At 35.4% G+C, this 23,656-nt stretch overlaps 1 protein-coding gene across 1 annotated transcript; it reads right to left on the bottom strand.

Annotated features, from left to right (window-relative positions):
• Positions 1-678: 678 nt before the first annotated feature.
• Positions 679-17,745, bottom strand: Cga (glycoprotein hormones, alpha polypeptide). The gene is made up of 4 exons (XM_015498107.2): positions 17,618-17,745; positions 3,266-3,372; positions 2,044-2,228; positions 679-977 (listed from the first exon to the last, which is right to left on the bottom strand). Exons 2-4 carry the CDS (start codon positions 3,363-3,365, stop codon positions 900-902), a joined length of 363 nt encoding a protein of 120 aa, XP_015353593.1. The 5' UTR covers positions 3,366-3,372; positions 17,618-17,745; the 3' UTR covers positions 679-899.
• Between the last annotated feature and the right edge of the window lie 5,911 nt (positions 17,746-23,656).

Below are 23,656 nucleotides of genomic sequence, written 5' to 3' on the forward strand. Positions count from 1 at the left end.
TTTTTTTTTTTTGGTCTGGACATAAACCAAGTAGATAGAAACTTCAGACTGGGATTGTCCTCATAAACCAAGTAGATAGAAACTTCAGACTGGGATTGTCCTTCCTAAATTCTAGAGCAATGGTCTCTTTTATTTACTTGTTTTTTCTTCCGGTGTTGAAGACCAAACTCAGGGCCTCACATGTACCAGGCAAGTGCTCTTACCACTGAGCTCTACCTCAGCTGTGTATGTTTTAATTGCATACTTCTACCAGTAAAAAGGTTCTGATCCAGTAACCTCAATATATGCATGATTATTTGTTTATAAATTGTATACATGTATTACCCTAGTAATGGATTTTTATGTTTTCATAAAATCCATCAAAATGGAAATTTAAAGGATGATTTAGAAGTGAATAGATATAGAAGATCTCATATTTTCTCCTCTGACCTCAGTGGATTGTCATAATTGGCGCACTGGTTGAAAGGACTCACAACAGCTTCTAGAAGGCTTGGTGGGAACAAGAATCTCCAATGTCAACTCACTAAATAGGCCAGGTTCTAAATCACCCATTGGCTCACTCCTTTCCACAAATCATTTCAAAAGCAATTGGCTTTACTTTTATGAAAAAAAAATGATAATTCAATGAATGATGATTTAAAAAGCTTTATTTCCAATGGAAGCAGCTTTTTATGGTCATGCTAAATGCTATAATTCATTCCAATTGAAAGAGCTAGGCTGCTGATTACATCACCGGATAAGGAGACAAGCAATGAAGCGGCAGTGTGTCCTTGAAGCACGTCAGAATGGGCTGGAATATAAGGGAAAGGAGGGCTTTATCTTGCAGGTTAAAATGCTGAACAACTTAATTTTCCTTTTCACCAAATCATCAGTCAACTGCACGGCACTTTAAAATATGTTTAAGATTTGTGATAATAACAAGTGCTACAGTGACACTCAGTATGGTTCTCCACTCTGGCATGTCCCATTACCGTGGCCTGAAGGGAAAGCAAAGAGGAGAGACAGACAATAAACCAGGATAAATAGGCAAAATTGGAAAATGTTAAATTGTAGCCAACTGAAGTAAATAGATAATGTTTGCTTATTCTCCATTTCAGGATATATTTTCATTCTAAAAGGTCGAGTTCACATCATGTAAGTAGGCTACAATTTCTCCCAACCTGTTCCCTGTCATCCACACCCTGTTCTCATTCTGAATAAATCCAGCCCATATCCACAAGGCAAATGATGTCTTTCTTTTTTCCTTCATTCCTTCCTTCCTCCTTTCTCCCTCCCTCTACTTTTTTTTCTTTCTTTTCTTCCTTCCAATGTTGGGGATCCAACTTTGCGCCTTGTGCATGCTAGACAAGCACTGTGACACTGAGCTACCTCCCTAACCCCTGTCCCACCCCCCCAAGAAAAGCCCACCAATTTATTTTTATTTACTTATTTATTTTTCAGTAGCAAGGATTAAACCCAGGGCCTCATGCATGCTAGGCAAGCAGTCTCCCAATGTACTACATCCCAGCCCACTGACTATTTTTTTTAACTTTTAACTTTTTTCTTAGCATAATAAATATTGCAGGTATTGATGGGTTACAATATGATAACTTGACATATGTACAATGTGTAATGATCATGTCCAGGTAACAGCATTTTCATCTTTTTAAACACTTGTCATTTTTTTGGTGTAGAAAAACTTTAATTCTTTTCTTCTAGTTCTCTATAAAAATATAACAAATTGTTGTGAACTATGGTCATCCTACTGTGCTGTAGAATGAAAGGATTTACTCTTCCTGTGTAACTATATTTTATTACCTAATATCCAACCTCCTCACACCTTTCTTAGCCTTTGGAGGCTACTATTCTACTCTCTACTTTTATGAAACCAACCTTCTTAAATTAGCTGACTTTTAAGTAAAGGGTACAAATGCAACCCCTGACTACAAATGACCAAGAAAAGATAGGTCATTAGATACCTTCAGCATTAAATGCCATGGATATGCTCTATAGTATGACTCTGGTAGGCTATTAAAACTTTTCTAATGCCCTTGAAGTTCTTACCTTGGTAAATGCTTTGGCCACACAACATGTGGCCTCCGAGGTGATATTCTTTGGTACCAGCATCGTTTTCTTGGATCTTGCTGGAGTGGGGTATGCCCGAGAGAAGCAGCAGCCCATGCACTGATAAATGGGAGCACCCAGCTTGGAGAAATATTTGTTTTCTTTTAGCTTACATTCTGGGCAACCTATCAGACAAAACAAAACAAAACAAGAAGTCAAATAATCCAAAAAGTATTTGAAGAGAAACTATGAATTTTTCCTTATTATGGGATAGCAAATATTCTTTTTTTCCATGGAGAAGAATAGATAATTAAGTAAATACTTTTGGCTGTATGCTGGTTTTCATATATAATATATATTTATACTGATTAGAGTTATCTTCCCAGGAAAACAATTTTTGCAGAGCTGCATGGGAAATTTTAGTTGTAGTGGTTTCTCTCTCTTCAAGCATGGAATCTTTATCCTAAAGCTAATAGTATGCTTAGAGCGAGCATAAAACTTGACAGATGAAAATGCTATGTTTATCCGAAAGGAGAGTTTTGCCCAGAGGCAAAATATTTTCCCCTTTAGAATCTGCTATTGTTTTTTTCCCTGTAGAAACTCCAAATACTGACAGAGAAAAATATGTCAGAATTAAGACAGCTTGGTGAGTGTAGATAGAGAGTCTGATATTATAACAAGCATCTGCACTTGGGACCAAGGATTAAAATATTACCATTCATCTAGAGAAAAAACATAACCTGCAGTAGCTTACAATTTCAAAACTGATGGAATTATATCAGCCACTATATGAGATTCTCAAACAATACAGCCAAATTTACTGCATAAAATGGTTTTGTTAACTGATGTGAAAATTCATCCACAGAGGCAACGTTAAAATCTTCTCCTCAAATCTTCTGGGAGAAAGGGAAGGGTGGGCGACTGAGCTAACTGAGAGCATTTTCTTCTTGTAAAACCCAGATAAAGAATAATAAGAAATCTATTTCAAATGAAAATGTACAGGCTGCTATTTAAGTGGATGTGTAAGATATAATTTTCACTGTACATTTTCTGAACCTAATTTGATTTTATGTTCACTGTCTACAAGTGCCTTGATATGTATCCAGCAGTGAAGATTTATCACATTTGAAAAGGAGGTAGAAATGTGATTAATGGAGTTATTGATGTACATCTAGAAATGCACGTTGTCCTTATTACTTCAAACACAAGTTTGGTCACGTACCCTGCATTGCAAACTCTCCATCAGGAAAGGAATGGAGAATATGCAGAAACACAGACAATGTGGCCAGAATGACAGCTGCATATTTTCTGTAATAATCCATGGCTCTTCTGAAATAAAGACATGACAAAATCATCATCTTCATTATCACCATCATCGTCATATCATCATCATCATCATCATCATCATCATCTCATCTTGGCTTACCAGCTGCAACAACAATCATCAGTTTTAACCTTATTATTTATATAGTCACCGAAGGATGTTGCTTTCAGCTTCCAACATACTCTAAAGCCTCATAAACAACAAAAAAAGCAAATATTCCTTTTTTTATTTTTAATAGTTGTAGATAGACAGCATACCTTTATTTTATTTATTTATTTTTTTAATGTGGTGCTGAAGATCAAACCCAGTGCCTCACACATGCTAGGCAAGCACTCTGCCACTGAGCTACAGCCCCAGCTTGCAAGTCTTCTTTAGGAAAGAGATAGGAAACTGAATCTTTCCATTTCTCACATAAACAAGTAAATGGGGCTTAATAATAACAACAACAATAAATTCTCTTTTAAAATATGCCATCCCTTGGGCTGGGATTGTGGCTCAGTGGTAGAGCACGAAGTGGTAGAGTGTGAGGCACTGAGTTTGATCCTCAGCACCACAAAAAAATAAGAAGAATAAAAGTATTGTGTTCATCTACAACTAAAAATATTTTTAAATAAAATTAAATATGCCATCTCTTTAAGAAGCCTCAGTGTCCTCATTTGCAAAACAGAACTTAAACTAGATGATATCTAAGACAATATATACATCTATATAAACTTGCATATGATATATAAAATATTCAAGCATTTGAACCTATCCTTCCCATTTCTATATCCCCAAGGTGGAGAATTGGGGGTGGGGGGAGTGTTAGTCCCTCCTGCGTTTTATTCACTGATGGCAGGTGATCTGTAAGTCTCATCAATGACTAGATACCAACCTAGCTGTATGGCAAGGGCAGACAATAGAGAGTGTTAATCAAAGTTTTCTATTTAGAGCTGGGTGCAGTGGTGCACGCCTATAATCCAGCAACTTGGGAGGCTGAAGCAAGAGGTTAGAAAATTCAAAGTCAGCCTGGACAATTTAAAAAGACCTTGCCTCAAAATAAAATAAAAAAGGAAAAGGGTCTAGAGACTTAGCTCAGAAGTAGAAGCCTTCTGGGTTAAATTCCCAGTACTGGGGGAAAAAAAAAAAATAGCACTCCTTGCCTTACACCTGTCGACCAGTTTTACCCAAGGATTCTGAGTGCATGAAGCAGGCTATCCAAGTCAGCTAAGGTATTGACCATATCCAGGCATTGACCTCACTGCCCCTGAAAATAAGGAGACAGAAAATTGGATTTTATCCCAAAATGTCTAGGGAACATCTCATGTGAGAGCAAAGGGGTGATTTTTTTTATCCATGTGTTTAAGTGAAAGTGTTATGGATTATTCATGTCCAAACCATGAGAGATAAGAGGCAGAGTCATTTACTAACTAAAAAAAAAATTCAGAACATTTAAAGGCAAAAACAACACCAATTACAGTAGAAAATAGAAGAGGAAAGAACAGTTCCCAACTCATTTAATGAGGCAAGGATTAACCTGACACCAAAACCAAAGACAGTATATAGAAAGAAAACTATAAACAGTATCTCTCATGAAATGAAATGCAAAAATCCCAAACAAAATATTAGTGAACTGAATCCAGCTATGTATGAAAGGAATTAGACCAACATGACCAACTGGGAATAGTCAAAGCATGCAAGGCTGATTCGGTATTTGAAAGTATAATCCACCATATCAACAGGATAAAGAAAAAAAAAATTATGATTATTTCAACTGACCCAGTTAAAACATTTGACTATTTCTAATACTCTCATGGAAAAAAATTTCAGTAGAGGCCAGGGGTATAGCTCAGTGGTAAAGTGCATGCATGGCTCTGGGTTCAATCAGCAGCATCCAAAAAAAAAAAAAAATTCCAGAAAATCAGAATTAAAGGATTTTTCTCAACTTGATGACTAACATTTACAAAAAATCTATAGCTAACATCATACTTAATGTTGGGGAAAAAAACTGCTTTCCCCCTAAGATTGTGAACATGGCAAGATATCCACTCTCACTTCTTATTCAACATGGTATTGAAAATTCTAGGCAGTAAAATTGGGCAAGAAAATTAAATTAAAAGCATACAGATAAGAAATAAAATTATCCATACTCATAAATGACATGCTTATCCATGTTTTAAAAAAATGAAACTCCAAGGAACCTATGAAAAAACTTCCTGGAACTAGTTAGTGAGTTCAACATCATATGACACAGATCAATATATAAAACTCCACTGCATTTCTATACACAAAAAAATTGTGGAAATAAATTTAAAATACCATACCATTTACAACTTACCAATACATCAAACAAAATACATCAGGACTTGTATGCTGAAAATTACAAAATTCTGATGAAATAAATCAAAAGACCTAATGGGAAAACATAATTTTCATAGATTGAAAAAGTCAACATAGTTGAGATGCCAATTCTCACCAAATTAACCTGTGCCTTTAAATGAAATGCTATCAAAATCTCAACATTGGATCTGGGAATGTGGCTCAGTGGTAGAACACTTGGTCCAGTATGCATGAGGCTCTGGGTTTAATCCTAGAACTGAAAGGAAAAAGTTCCCAGAATAGTTTTCATAGATATAACTAAGATTATTATTATTACTTGATAATAATATTGAAAGGCAAGGGATATAGAATAGCTAAAACTATTTTTAAAAGTGAAAACAATCACTGTTTTCAGTGTAAAGACTTCTCAGGAATGCAAGTATAGCTGAGTGATAAGAGTGCTTGTTTGCCTAGCAAGTGTGAGGCCCTGGATTTGATCCCCAGCACTGCACAAATAAATAGATAAATAAATAAATTGGACACATTATATAGCTAAAGTAATCAAAGCAGAATGATTTTGGCAAAGGGATAGATACATAGACCAATAGGGCAAAGAAGAGAACTCAGAAAGAGACCTACGTAAATATACATATGCCCAGCTGGATGGATATATATATATATATAGTTGTAGATGGACACAATATTTTTATTTTTATTTGTTTATTTTTATGTGCTGCTGAGGATCTATCACTGAGCTACAACCCAGCCCCCCAGCTGGTTTTTGACAAAAACAACAAACAACTAAGTATTTCAACCTTTTCAACAACTGCTGCTAGAGCTGCTATGTATACACAAAAGGAAAAAGAAGAAGATGAAGAAAACTTAAGCTAAACCTCACACTATATATAAAAACTAGAGCAAAATGGATCAGGACCTAGGGCTGAGTGAAGAGAGAGTTTTTAGATTTGGCAGCAAAATATGACCCAACCCATAGAAGGGAAAAATGACAAATTGTACTTCATCCAAATTAGGAGTTAATCCTCTTTTAAAAGGAAGAAAATACAAGTCACAGTCTTGGAGTAAACATTTCTAAGCCACATATCCAACAAAGGAGTAGAATCTAAATCATATAAAGAACTCCTGAAACTTAGTAGAAAAAAAATATCCAGTTAAAAAATGAATATTGTGCTGGGCACAATGGTGTATGCCCATAATCCCACCAGCTCAGTAGGCTGAGGCAGGAGGATTGTGAGTTCAAAGCCAGCTTCAGCAATTTATAGAGGCCCTAACCAACTCAGTGAGATCTTGTCTCTAAATAAAATATTAAAAAGGGGTGAGTTATGTGGCTCAGTGGTTAAGTGCCTCTGTGTTCAATCCTCAATTCAAAAAAAAAAAAAGAAGAACGCAATAAAGAGGATTTATAGATGAAAAACTAAGCATACACGTTCAGCATTTTCATCCAATAAGGAAATGCAAATTAAAACTGTAATTATCAGAGTGGCTAAAATTAAAAATATAACACCAAATGCTGGCATGGATACAGAGAAATAGGATAACTCAGACATTGCTGATAGGAATGTGAAATGTTACAACTACTCTAGAAAACAGTTTGACAGTTTCTCATAAAACCAAACAGATACTTGCCTTATGACTCAACAGCTACACTCTTTTGGCATTTATCTCAGAGAAATGAAAAATGTGTTCCTACCAAACTTGTGTATAGATGTTCATAAAAACTATTTCTAATAGCCTAAAACTGAACACAACACATAAATGCCCTTTAAGAGATGAATGGTTATACAAACAATGGCACATCCATACCATGGAATAATAGACAGCAACATAAAAGATACACACTGCAGCTTGCATGGACCTCAAGGGAAGTATGCTGAGTGGAGGTTGCATGCTATAGAGTTCCATTTATATAATGCTGTTGAAAAATAGATTAGCAGTTTGAAGAAGTTAATGTAGGAAAGAAGTTGAGGGAGTCTTGTGGTGATGGAACAATGTGCATCTTTATTGTAACATCAATCACACTAGTCTATACAAGGGACAAAATTGCATAGAACTATACACACACACACACACACACACACAAACACACACATGAGCGCGTGATACTAGGAAAACCTGAATAAGCTCTATGGTTTGTAGCACTGTCAATTTTCCGGATTCACATTGTACTATAATTACATAAAATAATTATTATTGGTAGAAATTGGCTGCAGGGTGTATGGACCTCCCTATATATTTTTAAATTTTTTTTTGCAATTTCCTTTAAATCTATAATTATTCAAATTTAAAAGCTTTTTTATGTTTTAATGCATTTGAGATCACATAAGATGTCAGGCACAGTGGCATACATCTGTCATCCCAACTACTCAGGAGGCTGAAATGAGATCACAAGTTCAAGGCCAGCCTGGGCAATCCTATAAACATATATGAATGTAACATGGTGAATCTCACCATCATGTACATACACAAGACACTAATGAAAAAAAAAACTATAAGTAAATAGCAGAAAGATCAGTAGAGCAGAAGGAAGGAAACAGGGAGGGAGAAGGGAGAAAAGGGAAATATTGAGGACTGAATTTAAAAAATTTTATTCCATGCTTTTGTAATTATGTCAAAATGAATCCTATTGTTATGTATAACTAAAAAGAAACAATGAAGAATAAATTTAACAAGTTAATCAGTGGAAAAATAATAAAATATTTTCTAATAAGGGCTGGAGAGATAGCTCAATGGTAGCGTACTTGCCCAACATACATGAGGCCCTGGGTCCATTCCTCAGTAACACAAAACAAAACAAACAAAAAATGTGTGTGTGTGTATGCGTGTGTGTGTGTGTGTCAAAAACTTCTAGTGATTTTTCACATAGACTGATGTAATATGACCATGTTTTTGATAGATATTTATATTAACCCCTAAAACTAATTTTTAAGTATAATTTGTTGCCCACAATCCCAGCCACTTGGGAGACTGAGGCAGTACAAGGCAGAACAATCACAACTTAATGAAACCCTGTATCAAAACAAAAAAATAAAAGGATTAGGAAAGTAGCTCTGAGGTAAAGTTCCCCTGGTTTAATCACCAGTACTAAAATAGTAGTAATAATAATAATAATTTGTCAGGCAGCAGAACAGTTTATAATATAGAAATACAAACTTGTAATTATGGAAGTGAAAACATATATATGTCAGTATTTCCACCTGAGATATATAACCCTAAGTTACTTATATATAACTAAAGTTTTATTTATATATACACATATTTTATATATCTCTAACATTGAATAAACCCTGTGTTAAGTCAGTGTGATCTTTAGACCCCCAAATTCTTTCAGTGGTTCTGAGGTCAAAATGACTTCATAATAATGCTAAAATGTTGTTTGATATTTTGCTTTTCATCCCCTTGAGTGTTCAGAGAAATTTTCTAGATGCGGTATGGCATGTGATGTTCTATCAGATTGAATAAAGAAGCACACAAGTTCTCTTTCTGGGCCAGACATTAAAAAAATTTTGCACTATTACCAATGCTTTTTGTTTTGGAAATCATCATTTTTAAATACACATATGTTATTTGTATTAACGTACAATGAGTTTCTTGTTTTTTAAATAAATAAATATTCTGAAACTTTTTCTAGCATAATTCCAAAACTATTCAATACTAGTAGATACTACCTCATAAACCAAAGTCTTTTGGACTCAAAAGTCTGAGAATTATTGCCCTAAGGAATATAAAAGCCATAGGAAAAAATCATGGAATTAAAACTGATTTCCTTTTTAAACTAGTATCATTTTCATGCTTTGATATTGCATCTCATATATTATGAAAATTCAGCCATTATGCAATGAACAAATATATCAAAATTAATTCAGAGAGAAACATTTATAACAAGATTGCAGAATGTAAAAACTTGAAGCCAATGCACTTTTTTTTTTCAGTACTATATATCAAACTCAGAGCCTTGCAGCATGCTAGGCAAGTGCTTTACCACCGAGCTACATCTCAGCCCCAAGGAACATTTTAGAGTTTGCTTTATGATAAAGTAAAAAGGAGATTGAAAAAAATGGAATCAAAGTTACTGTTGCTATGGCTTACGATAGCAGAAACTGCTATCTTTTTTGTCTTTATTTTTAAAAAAGATGATTTAACCTAGCAGAAAGAGATTAATCCTCAAATTCTAGGTGTTTTGGAAAGTTTTGTTTATTTATTTAGCCATGTTGGGGATTAAATTTACAAGCTGGTAGATGCTAGGGAAACTCCCTACCACTGGGTCACACCTTCAGCCCTGAAAATATCTTAATAATTTTTATCATCCCTATCACCTTCAGGTGTTTCTGTTTTAGAATTTGGAATAAAAAATTAAGAATGAAGCAGAAAAAATAATTATACTCAGCTGGAATTTATGATATTTTTCAAAAATATGCACAATGTAAAATCAGATTTACTAATCTTAGCCTCTTGTGATATTCCAAGAGAGTACCTTACAAAACATCATGGACCCTGTCTTCAATGTCCACTCAACATGTCCTTACCTCCTGCCACATATCTCATCAAAATAATGAGAATCCAAAAAAATGTGTGTTCTCAACTTGTACTGGAAGACCTTTCTCTCCCTTGTCAGTCTATCCCCAGAGTTCTTTAAGGAGCTGCCCAATTGCCAACTTCACTGTGAAGATTTCACCCAAGCTTAAAGCCAGAATAAATAACTGTCTCTACTGCATTCACATATCACTTTGCTTATAGTTCTTAAATGATGTCTCATGGTCCAGCCAGTTATGTACCTGTTATCTCTCCATCCACATGAAAGTTTCTTAAAGATAAATGCTATGACCTTTAATCCACCTCCACACTAGCATAAGGCACAAAATAGATGCTCAATACAATTATGTTCACTTGGAGTTTTTGAATGGTAATAGCAATGTCAATCATAAGTTGCTAACACAGAGTTGTAATTCACTATAAGGAACAAGATAACCCTTGAATGACAACTTAAAATAAATGTTCAATTAAATAAAATATTTTCACATAAATTCATTAGTAATGGTATGCTCTGGCTTATGTAGTTGGTAGCTGGCTAACATGAATTTTATGCCATAGGCATAAAATTTTTATTTTATCATTTTATGATAAGATATAGAAGTAATATTAATTCAAAATGAACCATTAATATAATCAGGATTTAAATTGGATGTCTCAGTTTCTAGCAAATTATGCATACTACTTTATGTTCTTGGAATAAAGTGGCAATGAGCAAAAGATAGCATTGTTGAAAATATAAAAGAATGTAATTATCATAAACCATTATTAGTTAGTATGTTTACATATTATTTATTGTGATATATAATTAATGTATTAAGTGCTTTATGAAATAAACATTATACCAATGTACCATACACACACATATACACATCTATATGTATATAAACATATGCATGTGTGTATGCGTATATATGTACGTGTATGTGCATATATGTAGTTTGGTGTGGTGGTTGGTTCATGGTAATAGGGATGGAACCCCTCACAACTACTAGGTAAGCATTCATTGAGTTATACATCCCCAGCCCATATTATTCCAAGAAGGTTACAAGTGCTTCAAACAATGTGGCAGCCTGCCCTTCACTTGCAAATATGTTGCCATTGCTCCTCACTGTCAGAGAGTGGTGAAGTTTGTGGGTTTTCTAATGGTGATGATAGCTGGGGTGATTCATCTCTGCTCTGAACACCAGGAAACACAAGTGACTCATAGCACATTTTTGAGATGACTGGCTAGGATTAAAGGTGTAGTCCTATGTTAACCCAACAGATTAAATCTAACTGACTTCTATAGGGTTGACCTATGGCTTCACCTCATTAACTTTGTCTGATCTAGCAAACTAAGGAGAGGAAAGTAAGCTGCCTTTGGTGATTGATCACTAATGAGAGGGAGACCCTTGAAGGAAAAACCTTGAGTCCCAGCTCATAGCCTGCCATGAGAAAGGTATTCAGTAATTGTTTATCAAACAAAGTATAGGCCTGTAAATGTCAGCATTTTGCATGGTCCAAAGAAGAGAGAAACTGTTCAGCTTAATGAAAGCTTTGAAGGTGAAAAGTTAAGGAATTGTTTAGATTCCATCCCACCAACTTCCACAGACCAAGCCTCTGAACTTCTGTAGGTTCTAACCTCTACCTCTGGCCAAACAACCACCTCTGACAGCATGTGGATAACTATAAAGACCCTGAGTTATCGGTCAGGAAACCCACCTTGAAGTGGGTCTGACTACCAGTTTTCTTTCTTCGTGTGCCCTAGGCCCAGGAAGTAGTTCTTTCCCTTACAGTTACATTCTGAACTCTCAAGTCAGCATTGAATGTCTTTCATGATCCAGTGCTCCACACCCCCAACCTCAACAATCCTCCAGGTTCCCTTTTCTTCTGCACAGATGTTCACGTGTTGCTTTTGGGCATTAGTGACCTTGAGACTTATTAACACATTCACTGAAAGTTTTTTTTCCAAATGAGGTGACCAAGAATGGCTGGGAAATTGGGTGGAAGAAGACAGACTGGTTAATATCCCCCACAATCCACCTCATCCAATCTTTGATGTGGATAATGTCTCTCTTTTAAAAAGAGAAGTTTTAGATACTTTGACAGGAGTTTGAATGCTATAAAGCACCAAATTTACAGGTCCAACTGAATGCTTAGAAGATGTAAAAACTGTGAATAAGAACCTGCTACATGCCAGGGAGTGACACAAGCATGGACAATACAAATATGAATAAGTTTCTTGCCATCTGAGGAACTCACAGCACAATGAAGGACTCAATACAAAGGCAAATAACTATGAACTGAAGTGATAATTGCTATAATGAAGTTATTTGCCGACATTGAGACATTTGGTAGGCTGGGAACAAGAAAATGGACAGATAAAAAAACCATGAGAATGTGTTTGATGGAAAAAAGAAACACGACAGCAGTAAATGTATGTCTATTGTTTTGACATTCATACGGGAGCTTCATATACTCACCATATACTCAAGCAACTTCTCCAGGAGGTAAAGATATCCCCAAAATGCCCCAGTACCAAAGAAAAATAAGGCCAGTCTCACAACTTGGCAGCACTGTTTGGAACAGGATTTCAGTTTACCAACCACTTAACAGTGTTTTCTGCTCACAAACTTTTTTTTAAAAAAGCCAACTTGTTTTCCAAATGAAATGGACAGAAAATAACTTTAAAAGCGGGTGGTGTTACCATAGATAAGAATAACATATAGAAGAGTTTAGGAAGCTCAACAAAAATTAGACCTACAAAAATTTAGCCAATTTGACTAAATTTAAGGACTTCTAACATTCTATTTTAATTGCTACTTTAAAATGTTTCACAGTGCTAACATAATTATGTAATTAAAATTTTGGGTTTTTTCCATTATCCTTCTGGTATTCTAGCACATCAGCATTTTCAAAAATTCTCTGCATACTAAATATATATTGCAAAAAATCAACAAGAATTTTGATGTGACAAACTCTATACCATAGAATATTGCTTCAAAGGAGAATTTCAGTCAAATGTGGCAGCATACACCTGTAGTCCAATTTACTAGGAGGCTGAGGCAGAAGGACCACTTGAGCCCAGAGTTCAAGACCAGCGTGGGCAACATAATGAGACCCCCCCCCATCTCAAAAACAAATGTAAATAAAAATAAAGAAGAATTTAAAATATTTCTTATTTTAAAATCAATACTATTTTAGTAATAAATACTATTAGGGTTAAAACAAGGTGTGATATTAATTTATCTTTCAGAAAAGCAAAATATCCAAAAAAGTTATATGAAACATTTTAGTAATATCAGAATCTTTCTTACAACTTTTTAACTTTTAAAATATTTTTAATATCTTTATTTTGTTTATTTATTTATTATATGGTGCTGAGAATTGAACCCAGTGCCTCACATGTGCAAGGCAAGTGCTCTGCCACTGAGCCACAACTCCAGCCCACAACTTTTTAATTTTGTGCATTATTTTTTGTGATGTTTATTTGAGCTGGTTTAATATAATCTTTTGACACATTAAGTTATCATTCACATTTAAAAGCACAAAAGCATAAAAACATTTAATCTGCCTAAGGCTTTTCAATAACAGGATAAATAGGACTTGATTGTTGTTTAATCAATCCCACACCTTACTTAATAAGGACTTTCTTCTGTGGTAAAACAGAGCAGAGGGACTGTGAAGAGAAGTCCCTTTGTTCATTGTCCCAGTATTTTTGCCTCTGTAGTAGTTTGTAACTGTCACGAAAATCTCTCCCAGCAGTGTGACCTTGCCATTCCATATCAAAAGGTGTTGCGTCTCCTTTTGTACCCCACTGGATCTATGCAGGCCCTATTAATGTGGAATATGCCAGGAGTGACACTGGTAAATTGTAGATGTTTCCTTTAACTGGCCTGGCAGTTCTTGCTTCCTGTCTCTTAGAAACCAGTTGATATGAAAGAAATGCTACTAGCCAGGGACCACCATAGGATAAGAAGGCCAAGCCACATGGAGAGACTCAGGAGGAGAAAAGGCCACAAAGAGAGAGGAAAAAAGCCCAAGAAGTAACGAGGTACCACACAAGTGAGTAAAGAAGCTGTCCCCAGTAAGCTGTGACATGACTCTAGTGCAGCCACTCTCTGACTGCACAGGAAATCCAAGTTAAGACCTGCCCAGCTGAGCCTGATCTACCAATGGAACTTTGAGAGAGAACAATAATTGTTGTTTTATCCACTAAGTTTTCAGCACTTTTGTGCATGGCAAGAGATACAACAACTTTTTCGTTTAGCTTAGGTTTGGGAGTACTAAGGTCATACTCATGACCTCGTACATGGTAGGCAAGGCACTTGACCCAGCTCTTAGAACAATTTTTATGATAAAAATTTCTCCAAAGTATAAAAAATGTTGGAATTAGCATTAAATGTAGTATCTGTAACACTGTTTTTGGTAAAATAATATCTTATATTTTAAAAATAAAACCTGGAATTGGGTGTGTAACTTAGTGGTAGAGTGCTTGCCTAATAGTGTAAAGCCCTGCATTCAATCCCTAGCATCACAAAAAATAAAAAATAAAAATAACACCTACCATTAACTGTGTATTAGATATACTTTTGGAAACCTTGCCCCCAAATACATAATGATCCTGTATGGTTTTGTGTGTGTGTGTGTGTGTGTGTGTGTGTGTTTATGTGTGTATGTCTATCCCTAGGGATCAAACCCAGGGCCTCATGCCTGCTAGGTAAATGCTGTACCACTGAGCTACATTCCCAGCCCTCATTTTCATTTTTACAGATAAATATATTTGTAGTACAGTGATAGAGCATTTGCCTAGCAGACATGAGACCATTGGATCAATTCCCAAAAAGAGCAGGGAGTGTATTCTAGAGGTAAAGTAACCTATAAAAGTTTACATAACTAGCTACCGGCAGAACCAAGATTTTAAAATGTCTCTACAATTCCAAACTCCAAGCTCTGAACCACACTTCACTACACTGCCTTCAAGTCATTATATTTTACAATGAGCATCTTAAATTTTTTTTTCAAACAAATTACCCCTAAATAAGATGCTAATGTATGTTTTTAGAGCAAGATTATTATGTGACAGCTTAAATATAAGACCATGTAACTTTTAATTTAGATATCATTTGACTTCAGTTTCTTCAAATCTGTTTTGCTTGGTTGTTTTGTCTTAGTTTTTTGTTTGTTTGTTTGTTTGTTTGTTTGAGTGATTGTTTGATTTGAAGTGAGATCAAATCCAAGGATTAGTACATGCTAAGCAAGCATACCACTGGGTCATATCCCAAGCCCTTTAAAACTGAAAAAATATTTCATCTGGACAAAGAGAAATGGCTTTGGCATTTAATTACTGATATAGTTATAAGGACAACTGTCTGATTTGTGGGGAGCAGGGAAAGGGGGAGAAGATTTGGCTTTGATATACATTCACTTGTATAATTGTCTTAACACTTTTGTGAGGAAGACATTATACAGCACCTATTTCATAAAATAGAAAACTGCATGCCAGAGAATTTAAAAGGTTTTTCAATCATCCAGAAAGTAATGTGGTCCTAAGATATTACCCTTCCACTTGCACCACCCCTATAGCCTAGAAGTACACAGCTGATTTGTATCTCCCTCAGTTACTTTGATTCACACATGGATCACGACATTACAGTTGTCTTTTCTAATTGGATTTCCAATTTTGCTTGACTCCCCTAGTTTAGGCAAGCAACCCTTCTTAAGCCCCAGAGTATTAAGGATGCTAGGGAATTTCTATAATATCCCCTCTGAGCCTGATGAATAAAAAAAATCACTGGATTACTTCATCCAACATTACAATAGTACTGCTGTAATGTTACACACCAAAACAAAACTGGCAAGACCATAAATTAATGGCAAACTACTCTAGGCTTTACAATCTAGAAAAATGGAAGTTTGGGGCTTTGAGCCAACTGGTCTCAATGGAAATATTAATTGAATCCTGTAAATTTTCTTCTGTGAAAGCAAAATAATCTTGACCCACTTTGGGACAAAATGTATATTACCTTTTAATTTTGTCATTTCTGTTCCTAGCTATTTGAGTTTTCATGTAAATTTGAGTCTTACATTAAAAAGAAGCCTACAATGAAGCCAGGCATGGTGGCACAAACCTGTAATCCCAGCAGATCAGGAGGCCGAGGCAGGAAGATCAAGAGTTCAAAGTCAGCCTCAGCAACAGCAAGATGCTGAGCAACTCAGTGAGAACCTGTCTCTAAATAAAATACAAAATAGGGCTGGGGATGTGGCTCAGTGGGTGAGTGTCCCTGAGTTCAATCCCTGGTACTACTACTACTACTACTACTAATAATAATAATAATAATAATAATAATAATAATAATAATAATATCATACAATGGAACTAAGAATCTGTGTTGAATATAATCATTTGCTCTTTTAATACTTCTTACATGCTAATTTTTCAACAGGAAATAGTGAGAAATATGACTCACTTAAAATTTCAATGAATTTTTCTGCAAAGAAATAATTAACTTAAGAAAACCAATGTTAAAATTGAAGTGAAAACACATAAACCATTCACAAATGGTGAGTACACTTTTTTTTAAAGAATTAAACACTATAGTAAAGTATTACAATGCAACTTGGGCAACCAATATTTCAAATAACTGCAATTTTAAAAACACTTTTGCTCTGAGATTGGCTGAATCAGAGGGTGCAGAATCTGCAGCTATGGAAGATCAGCTATAAAGGTAGCTGGGAAAAAGTTTTCAGAAACTCATTGGAATGGCCAGTTAGACTCGGGAAAGTGATTTATCATTGCAAGGTCATCAAAAACAGTTGGAAGAATACTACTAAGGTTTTTTTTTTTTTTTTTTGGCAGCATTTTACAAAAGAAGAAAATGGAAACAATGTTGAAGAAATTCCAATGTTACTATTCGAAGTCTGCATGAGAACCTTTATTCAAAATGTAATCAGAAACTATGGTCATTCTGCTGAACAAGTTAACTACTTTATCACTAGGTCAACTTGCCAGATGTAGTTATCCATCATTTAAAAATTGATAATAAAACAATATCAGCAGCTTACATAATGTTTACTTGCCCTCTGCCTGGCTTCTGAAAGCTAGGGGAAAGAATGCCTTTCAAATGACATACAATAACTCTTGAGGAAAATTTTAGATACTGACAGGCACTATAGCAGCTCAGCAGGAGACATTTGGTTTCTGGCTTCTGATAATATCTTAGTCTATGGTCACCAGCCACAGTTTCACAGACTTCCTCCCAAATCAATCATGAGTGCAGAAAAAAAAAAGAATGATTAAATGCCTAATTTTCTTCTTCTCTGTTTATGCACACTATTCTCAAATTCTCTGTATTTATAGTCCTCTGTATTCTCAAATATTTTACTCCTCAATTAAAATACCCCAAATTATTTTATTCATATTACCTTTTTCTGGACTTTTTGCAGAATGTGTTCAGGGCAGTTGCTGGTGGATCTGAAGAGGAATTTTAATTTCGTCTGGTGATTTCTCTGTAACTGCAGTTAATAAAGTCCTCACCTGTCTTTTATACCAGCAGAGTAATAAAAACTGCATGTTCCCACCTGCTTCTAAGCCCAGGGATTACGGTAAATTCCATCCAATGATTGAATGGTACTTGGTGTAATTACTATGACATCAATTTGATCTTATCTTGTTTCAATCCTTAGATCATTTTTGTTTTGAACCATTTTCAGGCAGTGGTGACCGCAAGGTCAGCTTATGAAAAAAGAGTGTTCGGTCATTTTCTACGTAATTTTATCAAGACATGCACACAACATCCTGAAAGTTGACACTTTCCTATAAACAAAACTCTAAGACTATCACATTTAATTAGCTAAGTACCTGATGTTTTCTTAAAACCAGGAGAAGAGCTATAAATCTCAGATAACAGATATGCAATGTTTCCAGACTTGCTACATTATTCCAGAAGGAAACAGAAAAATAAAACACACCTATTTAGACTTTTCTAAAATTAATGTGCATCTGGATTGAATAAAGGCAGAAGGCAGTTCTGAGAAGGACTGAATGGTCCTCAATATATGTGCCTCTTTTTTTCTCATTTTGCTTTTGTAAAGCTCAGTTCCTGCCTGAACAGAAAACACATGTGTTATGATCAGCTGCTGTAGAACACTTAACTACAAGGTTCCCCTAAGTCCAGTGTGTCCCTAAAACCTGCACAGCTCCCAGGCTGCAACTGTGGTTGTGGCTGCTTTATCCCCGAATTGTGACCTTTCAAAGGTTCCTGTCTCCATCTACTCTGCTTAGTGCTACTTGTGTAGGAACTGGCTAGATATGAACTACCAAGCACCTCCCCAGCAAGAAGTTTAGGAGATTCATGTGATATAAAATGCAACTCTTTGTTTAACATAAACTGACTAAAGAAAGCAAAATTGTTTCTGTTTGTTTTTAGGGATAAATGATTTGTTTTCATCCTTAGACCTTTTCAAATTTCCATTATCTACTTCTGGTATCCACCCCACCTTTTTCTGATGATGATTGATGTATCTTTTATTCATGAATTTCCATCACTGAAATCTCAAAGGTTTAGCCAGATATTTTCAACATAGCCCACCTATTTGGGAAATCTGAAGACTTCATAATTTCAAGGAAAGGGAATCTTTCAAGTCCTTTGGAAAGATCCCATTCCTCCCTCACTTTCACTCAGGAATTTTATTCTTTATTCTGTCCTTTCTCCTTCATTTGTGCCTTCTTTTAATCCTTCCTTTTTATTCCCCTTTTTAAATTTTTTATTTGTTCTTTTTAGTTATAGTAAAATGTATTTTGACATATCATACATACATAAAGTATAACTTCCCATTCTTATGGTTGTGCATGATGTGGAGTCACACTGGTCATGGATTTATATATGAACATAGGTAAGTTATGTCTGATTCCTTCTACTGTCTTTCCCATTTCCATCATCCCTCTCTTCTCCCCATATCCCCCTATCCAATCTGGTGAACCTCCACTCCTCCCTAACCACTGCCTGTTGTGAGTCAGCATCTGCATATCAGAGATAACATTTGGCCTTTGGTTTTGGGGGAATTGGCTTATTTCACTTAGCATGATAGTCTCCAGTTCCATCCATTTCCTGGAAAATGTTATAAGTTCATTCTTCTTTATGGTTTGAGTAATATTCCTTTGTGTATATATACCACATTTTCTTTATCCATTTATCTGTTGAAGGGCACCTAATTTGGTTCCATAGTTTAGCTATTGTGAATTGAGCTGCTATAAACATGGATGTGGCAGCATCACTATAGTATGCTGATTTTAACTCATTTGGATATAAGCCGAGGAGTGGGATAACTGGGCGAATTGATTTTCCCATTCCAAGTTTTCTAAGGAATCTCCACACTGCTTTCCAGAGTGGTTGTACCAATTTGCAGTCCCACTAGCAATATGTAAGTGTAACTTTTTCCCCACATCCTCACCTATCAGGAGGCTGCCAGCGACTTTGCAGGGGTAATTTCTTCTTCCCAGGAAGGGATAAGCCCCCTGAGAAAATAGAGTCTGAAATAATTAGTGAAGAAATAATTTAATGAAGAAATAAAAGACAGAGTCAAAGAACAGGTTTTCTTTGACCTGATAGGTCCAGCCCACACAGGAGCTGGAGCGGAACAATTAGAAAATGGCTCCGTTGGTTTTATTTATAAGGGGGTACCTCAAAAACAGGGATAAGGTTTCAGGGGTGGAGTCTTGCTTCATGATGTCTTGCAGTCAACAGGTTGATTGGTATCTTGGCAGGCCACACCCATCCCTGAGAGACTGTGTGGCTATATGGCTGCAGCAAGTCACCCCCATCTCCGGTGTTATGTGAGAACTTTTTGGCAGAGCTGAATAGAAATTCACATGTATTTGGTCAATCTTAACCAGTGGGCTTGCCACTGGAATTTCCTAAATACCAGCTTTTCCTATTCAGTTGGCTTCCACGCCGATTTGGTTCACACATAGTCCACAGATGGTTCTCGACTTTCTCCAACATTTATTGTTCCTTGTATTCTTGATAATTACCATTGTGGCTGGAGTGGGATGAAATCTCACTGTAGTTTTAAGTTGCTTTCTCTAATTGCTAGTGATGTTGAACATTTTCTTCATATATTTGTTGACTAATTGTATTTCTTCTCTGAAGTGTCTGTTCTGTTCCTTTGCCCATTTATTGATTGAGTTATTTGTTTTTTGGTGTTAAGTTTTTTGAGGTTTTTTTTATATATTTTCAGAGATTTTTCCAGTGTCCTGTTCCATATCCCCTGAGCTCTGTCTGATGTGTGTGTGTGTGTGTGTGTGTGTGTGTGTGTGGTAAAGATTTTCTCCCATTTTGTAGGCTCTCTCTCTTTGTGTTCTTGATTGTTTCCTTTGCTATGAAAAAGCTCTTTATTTTGTTTATCCCCCTTTTTATCTGGGTGATTAACTAGAAATGATATTTCTGTGTGCTCTTATTAAATTATTTTAATTGACTTATGATTTATTAGTGGATTTTATTTTTACTTCACACTTCTATTTAGAAATGATGAACACTAAGGATTTCATATGAAAGTTTTTATAGTTTTTGTATATTTTTAAATTAAGCTAAATAAATAGTTTAAAAGTGTTGTAAAAATGGCTCCTTCCACACTTGATCACTTTCCCCAGATTTCCAGTTTCCCTACTCAAGAGTAATGTTTCCAGTGTTTTATGAGGTGTACATATAAGCAAATCATACATAAGTCTCTACCCTGTCCAAATTTACCTTAAAATAATGGGCAGAATACAAATTTGGAAAAAAATGTATTTGTACTATGGTTTAAAGAATTTCTTTCTGTTAATATAGTCTAGATTATACCTCTCTGTGCTTTCTACAATAAACACATATTACTTTTATAACAGGGTCTTAGAGGCTGCTTTTGCTAAAAGTACTCTTCACTTGGGCAACTAAAGCAGGGTAAAAGTTTAGTATGTTTTTGTTCTGTTTTGTTTTATCATGCTAGAGATTGAACCCAGAGTATCACTCACAGTTGGAAAGCACTCTATCAGGGTTATATCCCCAACCCTTTCATTTTATTTTGAGATAGGTTCTCACTAAGTTGCCCAGGCTGGCCTCAAATTTGTGTTTCTCCTGCTTCAGCTTCCAAGAGGCTAGGATTACAAGTATGCACCACCAAGACTGGCTGTCTCCTTTCTTCCTTAAACTTGGTCAGATTTCTGCTCAACTCTGCATAGACATGCCAATCACTTAAGGAGTGTTCATCTAAAAAGCAATAGTCCAAGATGGATTAGCCTAAATTTACCTAAACTTTCTCATCCCTCTTCATGGTTAAAAGCACCAAGATAAGAACAAACAAGGTCTTTTAAAGATTTTCAGAGATTTTCCAACGTCCTGTTCCATATCCTCTGAGCAAGTATGTCTAGAAATCTCTTCAGTCATTGCACCAAATCTGCCAGGAACAGTGAACCTTGTGGGTAAATCACCCCATAATGAGGCTGCCCACCTAAGCAAGAGAAATCTTATGGAAAACAGATTTCCCGCTCAAGTAATAACTTCTCCAGGATCTCAAAGAACCAGAACTGAGATAATGATCAGTGAGAATACAGTTTGATCAAGACTATTTAATTATGCATATCTCTTGCCCCTGTCTCAATTCTTCTCCTATTTAAATCTGACGCTCCTACCAGTACCCCAGAAAGACAGGGCTGAAGACACTTGTTCCCCCTTGTTTTCCTGGTATACCTTTACTGAGTAAAATTCCTTTCCTACTTCACCATTGCTTCTTTTCTGTTTGTCATTTGGGGCAAGTGGCCAGACCTGGATTGTTGAGATTCCCCAAAGTAAGCCCCCCTCACCCCAACCTAGAATTCTGGCAACTTTTATAATTGGAGAAAGGACAGTTACCAAAAATTTGCTCTTAAGTTTTACTGTTTTGTTTGGCTACTTCATCATACTTTGACAGTTCTATCCCACACCTGGTCACTCTATTTCTCTGGATATCAGCAGGATTGATGGGTGAAACATATAAACACCACTTCTCATTCATCTCCCAGAGGCTAAAATGAAGTATCCTTTACCAAAAAGATAAACCCACTGAAGATACTGGCGTGGCTCAGGGCAACTCACCACCTTCTCTAGATGAAGTCCTGAAAGCACATAGTTTACAGAGAACAGGTCAGGAACTTCCTTATAAAGCACTATGACACAGTAATTAAGTACATAGAAGCCATGCTAAACACACGAATTTTTCCCTAATAAAGTATTGTCATTTATACACTGAATTTAAAAAAAAATAAGTACCTTTGTAAATGTTTTATATGCTTACTAGATTTTTTTATTAAATGTAATTTGATCCTTCTAATAGTGAAATATGATTATCACAAACATTATGCTATAATTAGAACAGCTGAGGAATATAAAATCCTTGCTTTTTAAAGTTCTTTTTTTCTCAGTAATTTCGATAATACATGATACAATTTAAAACTTTCGAGCAATAGAAGAGCACATAATGAAAAATAAATCTTCCTCCTACTCTAAAATCTTCAGTCCCATTCTCAAAGTATCCATTTTAATTTCTTAATGTTTCTAAAAATTTTCTATGTATAGACACACATATTCTGAAGTTCTGCTGTATAAGATGGAAACATAAGGTACACATTGTTCAGTACCTTGCCTTCTTCTTTTTAAACCTGACAATATCTTGATACTTTTTTCTATATCCAAATGTGCATATCTAACCCACACTTTTTAATAGCACAAAGTTATTATGGATCATTAAATATTCAACCAGGGGTTAAGGATGTAGCTTAATGGGAGAGCATTTGCCTAGCATGCATGAGACCTCAGGTTCATTCTCTCTCTGTGTGTGCACACACACACACAAAGAAAGAAAAGAGGAAAAGATAGAAGGTTAATTTTCAGCCAGCCACATACTAATGATCATTTGCTGCTGAGGATATAGATTGGTGGTAGAGTGCTTGCATCATTTCCAGTTTTTCATGATTGTAAACAATACTATAATTATCATCGTATTCTGGTAATATGTATAAATATAGTTTTAGGAGAAGTTGGTTTTTGTTTTTTTTAATTTTTGTATTTTGGGTGATAGGGATTGAATCCAGGGCCTTGTGCACACTGAACAGTAGCAAGGCAAGTTTTTAGAGACAGAATTACTGGATCAAAGAATGAGTATTTTAAACTTGAATGGAGACTTCTAGAGTGCTCATCTCCATCCCTCCTCAAAAGTGATGCCCTGAAATATGTTAATTTTTATGAAACTAATAATTAAATTAAATAATTAGATTTAAAAAGGTATCTTATTTTTATTTGGATTTACTTAATTTTGAGCTGGGGCAAACATTTCACTAATTGTAAGTCAATCATGGACATTTTTTTCTGTGAATTGTCTTTGAAAAATCTCAAAGTTTTAAATTTTAATCTTTAAGTTTGATTTTTGGCTTTTCTAAGGTATTTTTATAAC

The sequence above is a fragment of the Marmota marmota genome, unplaced genomic scaffold, assembly GCF_001458135.2.
Source record: "Marmota marmota marmota unplaced genomic scaffold, marMar, whole genome shotgun sequence".
NCBI classification, from domain to species: Eukaryota; Metazoa; Chordata; class Mammalia; order Rodentia; family Sciuridae; genus Marmota; species Marmota marmota.

Coding starts and splice junctions, on each gene's coding strand:
- Cga (XM_015498107.2), bottom strand. CDS start 3,365: ATGGATTATTACAGAAAATATGCAGCTGTCATTCTGGCCACATTGTCT. Junction 2,229..3,265: donor TGGAGAGTTTGCAATGCAGG/GTACGTGACCAA, acceptor TTTGTCTGATAG/GTTGCCCAGAATGTAAGCTA. Junction 978..2,043: donor TGGCCAAAGCATTTACCAAG/GTAAGAACTTCA, acceptor CTTTCCCTTCAG/GCCACGGTAATGGGACATGC.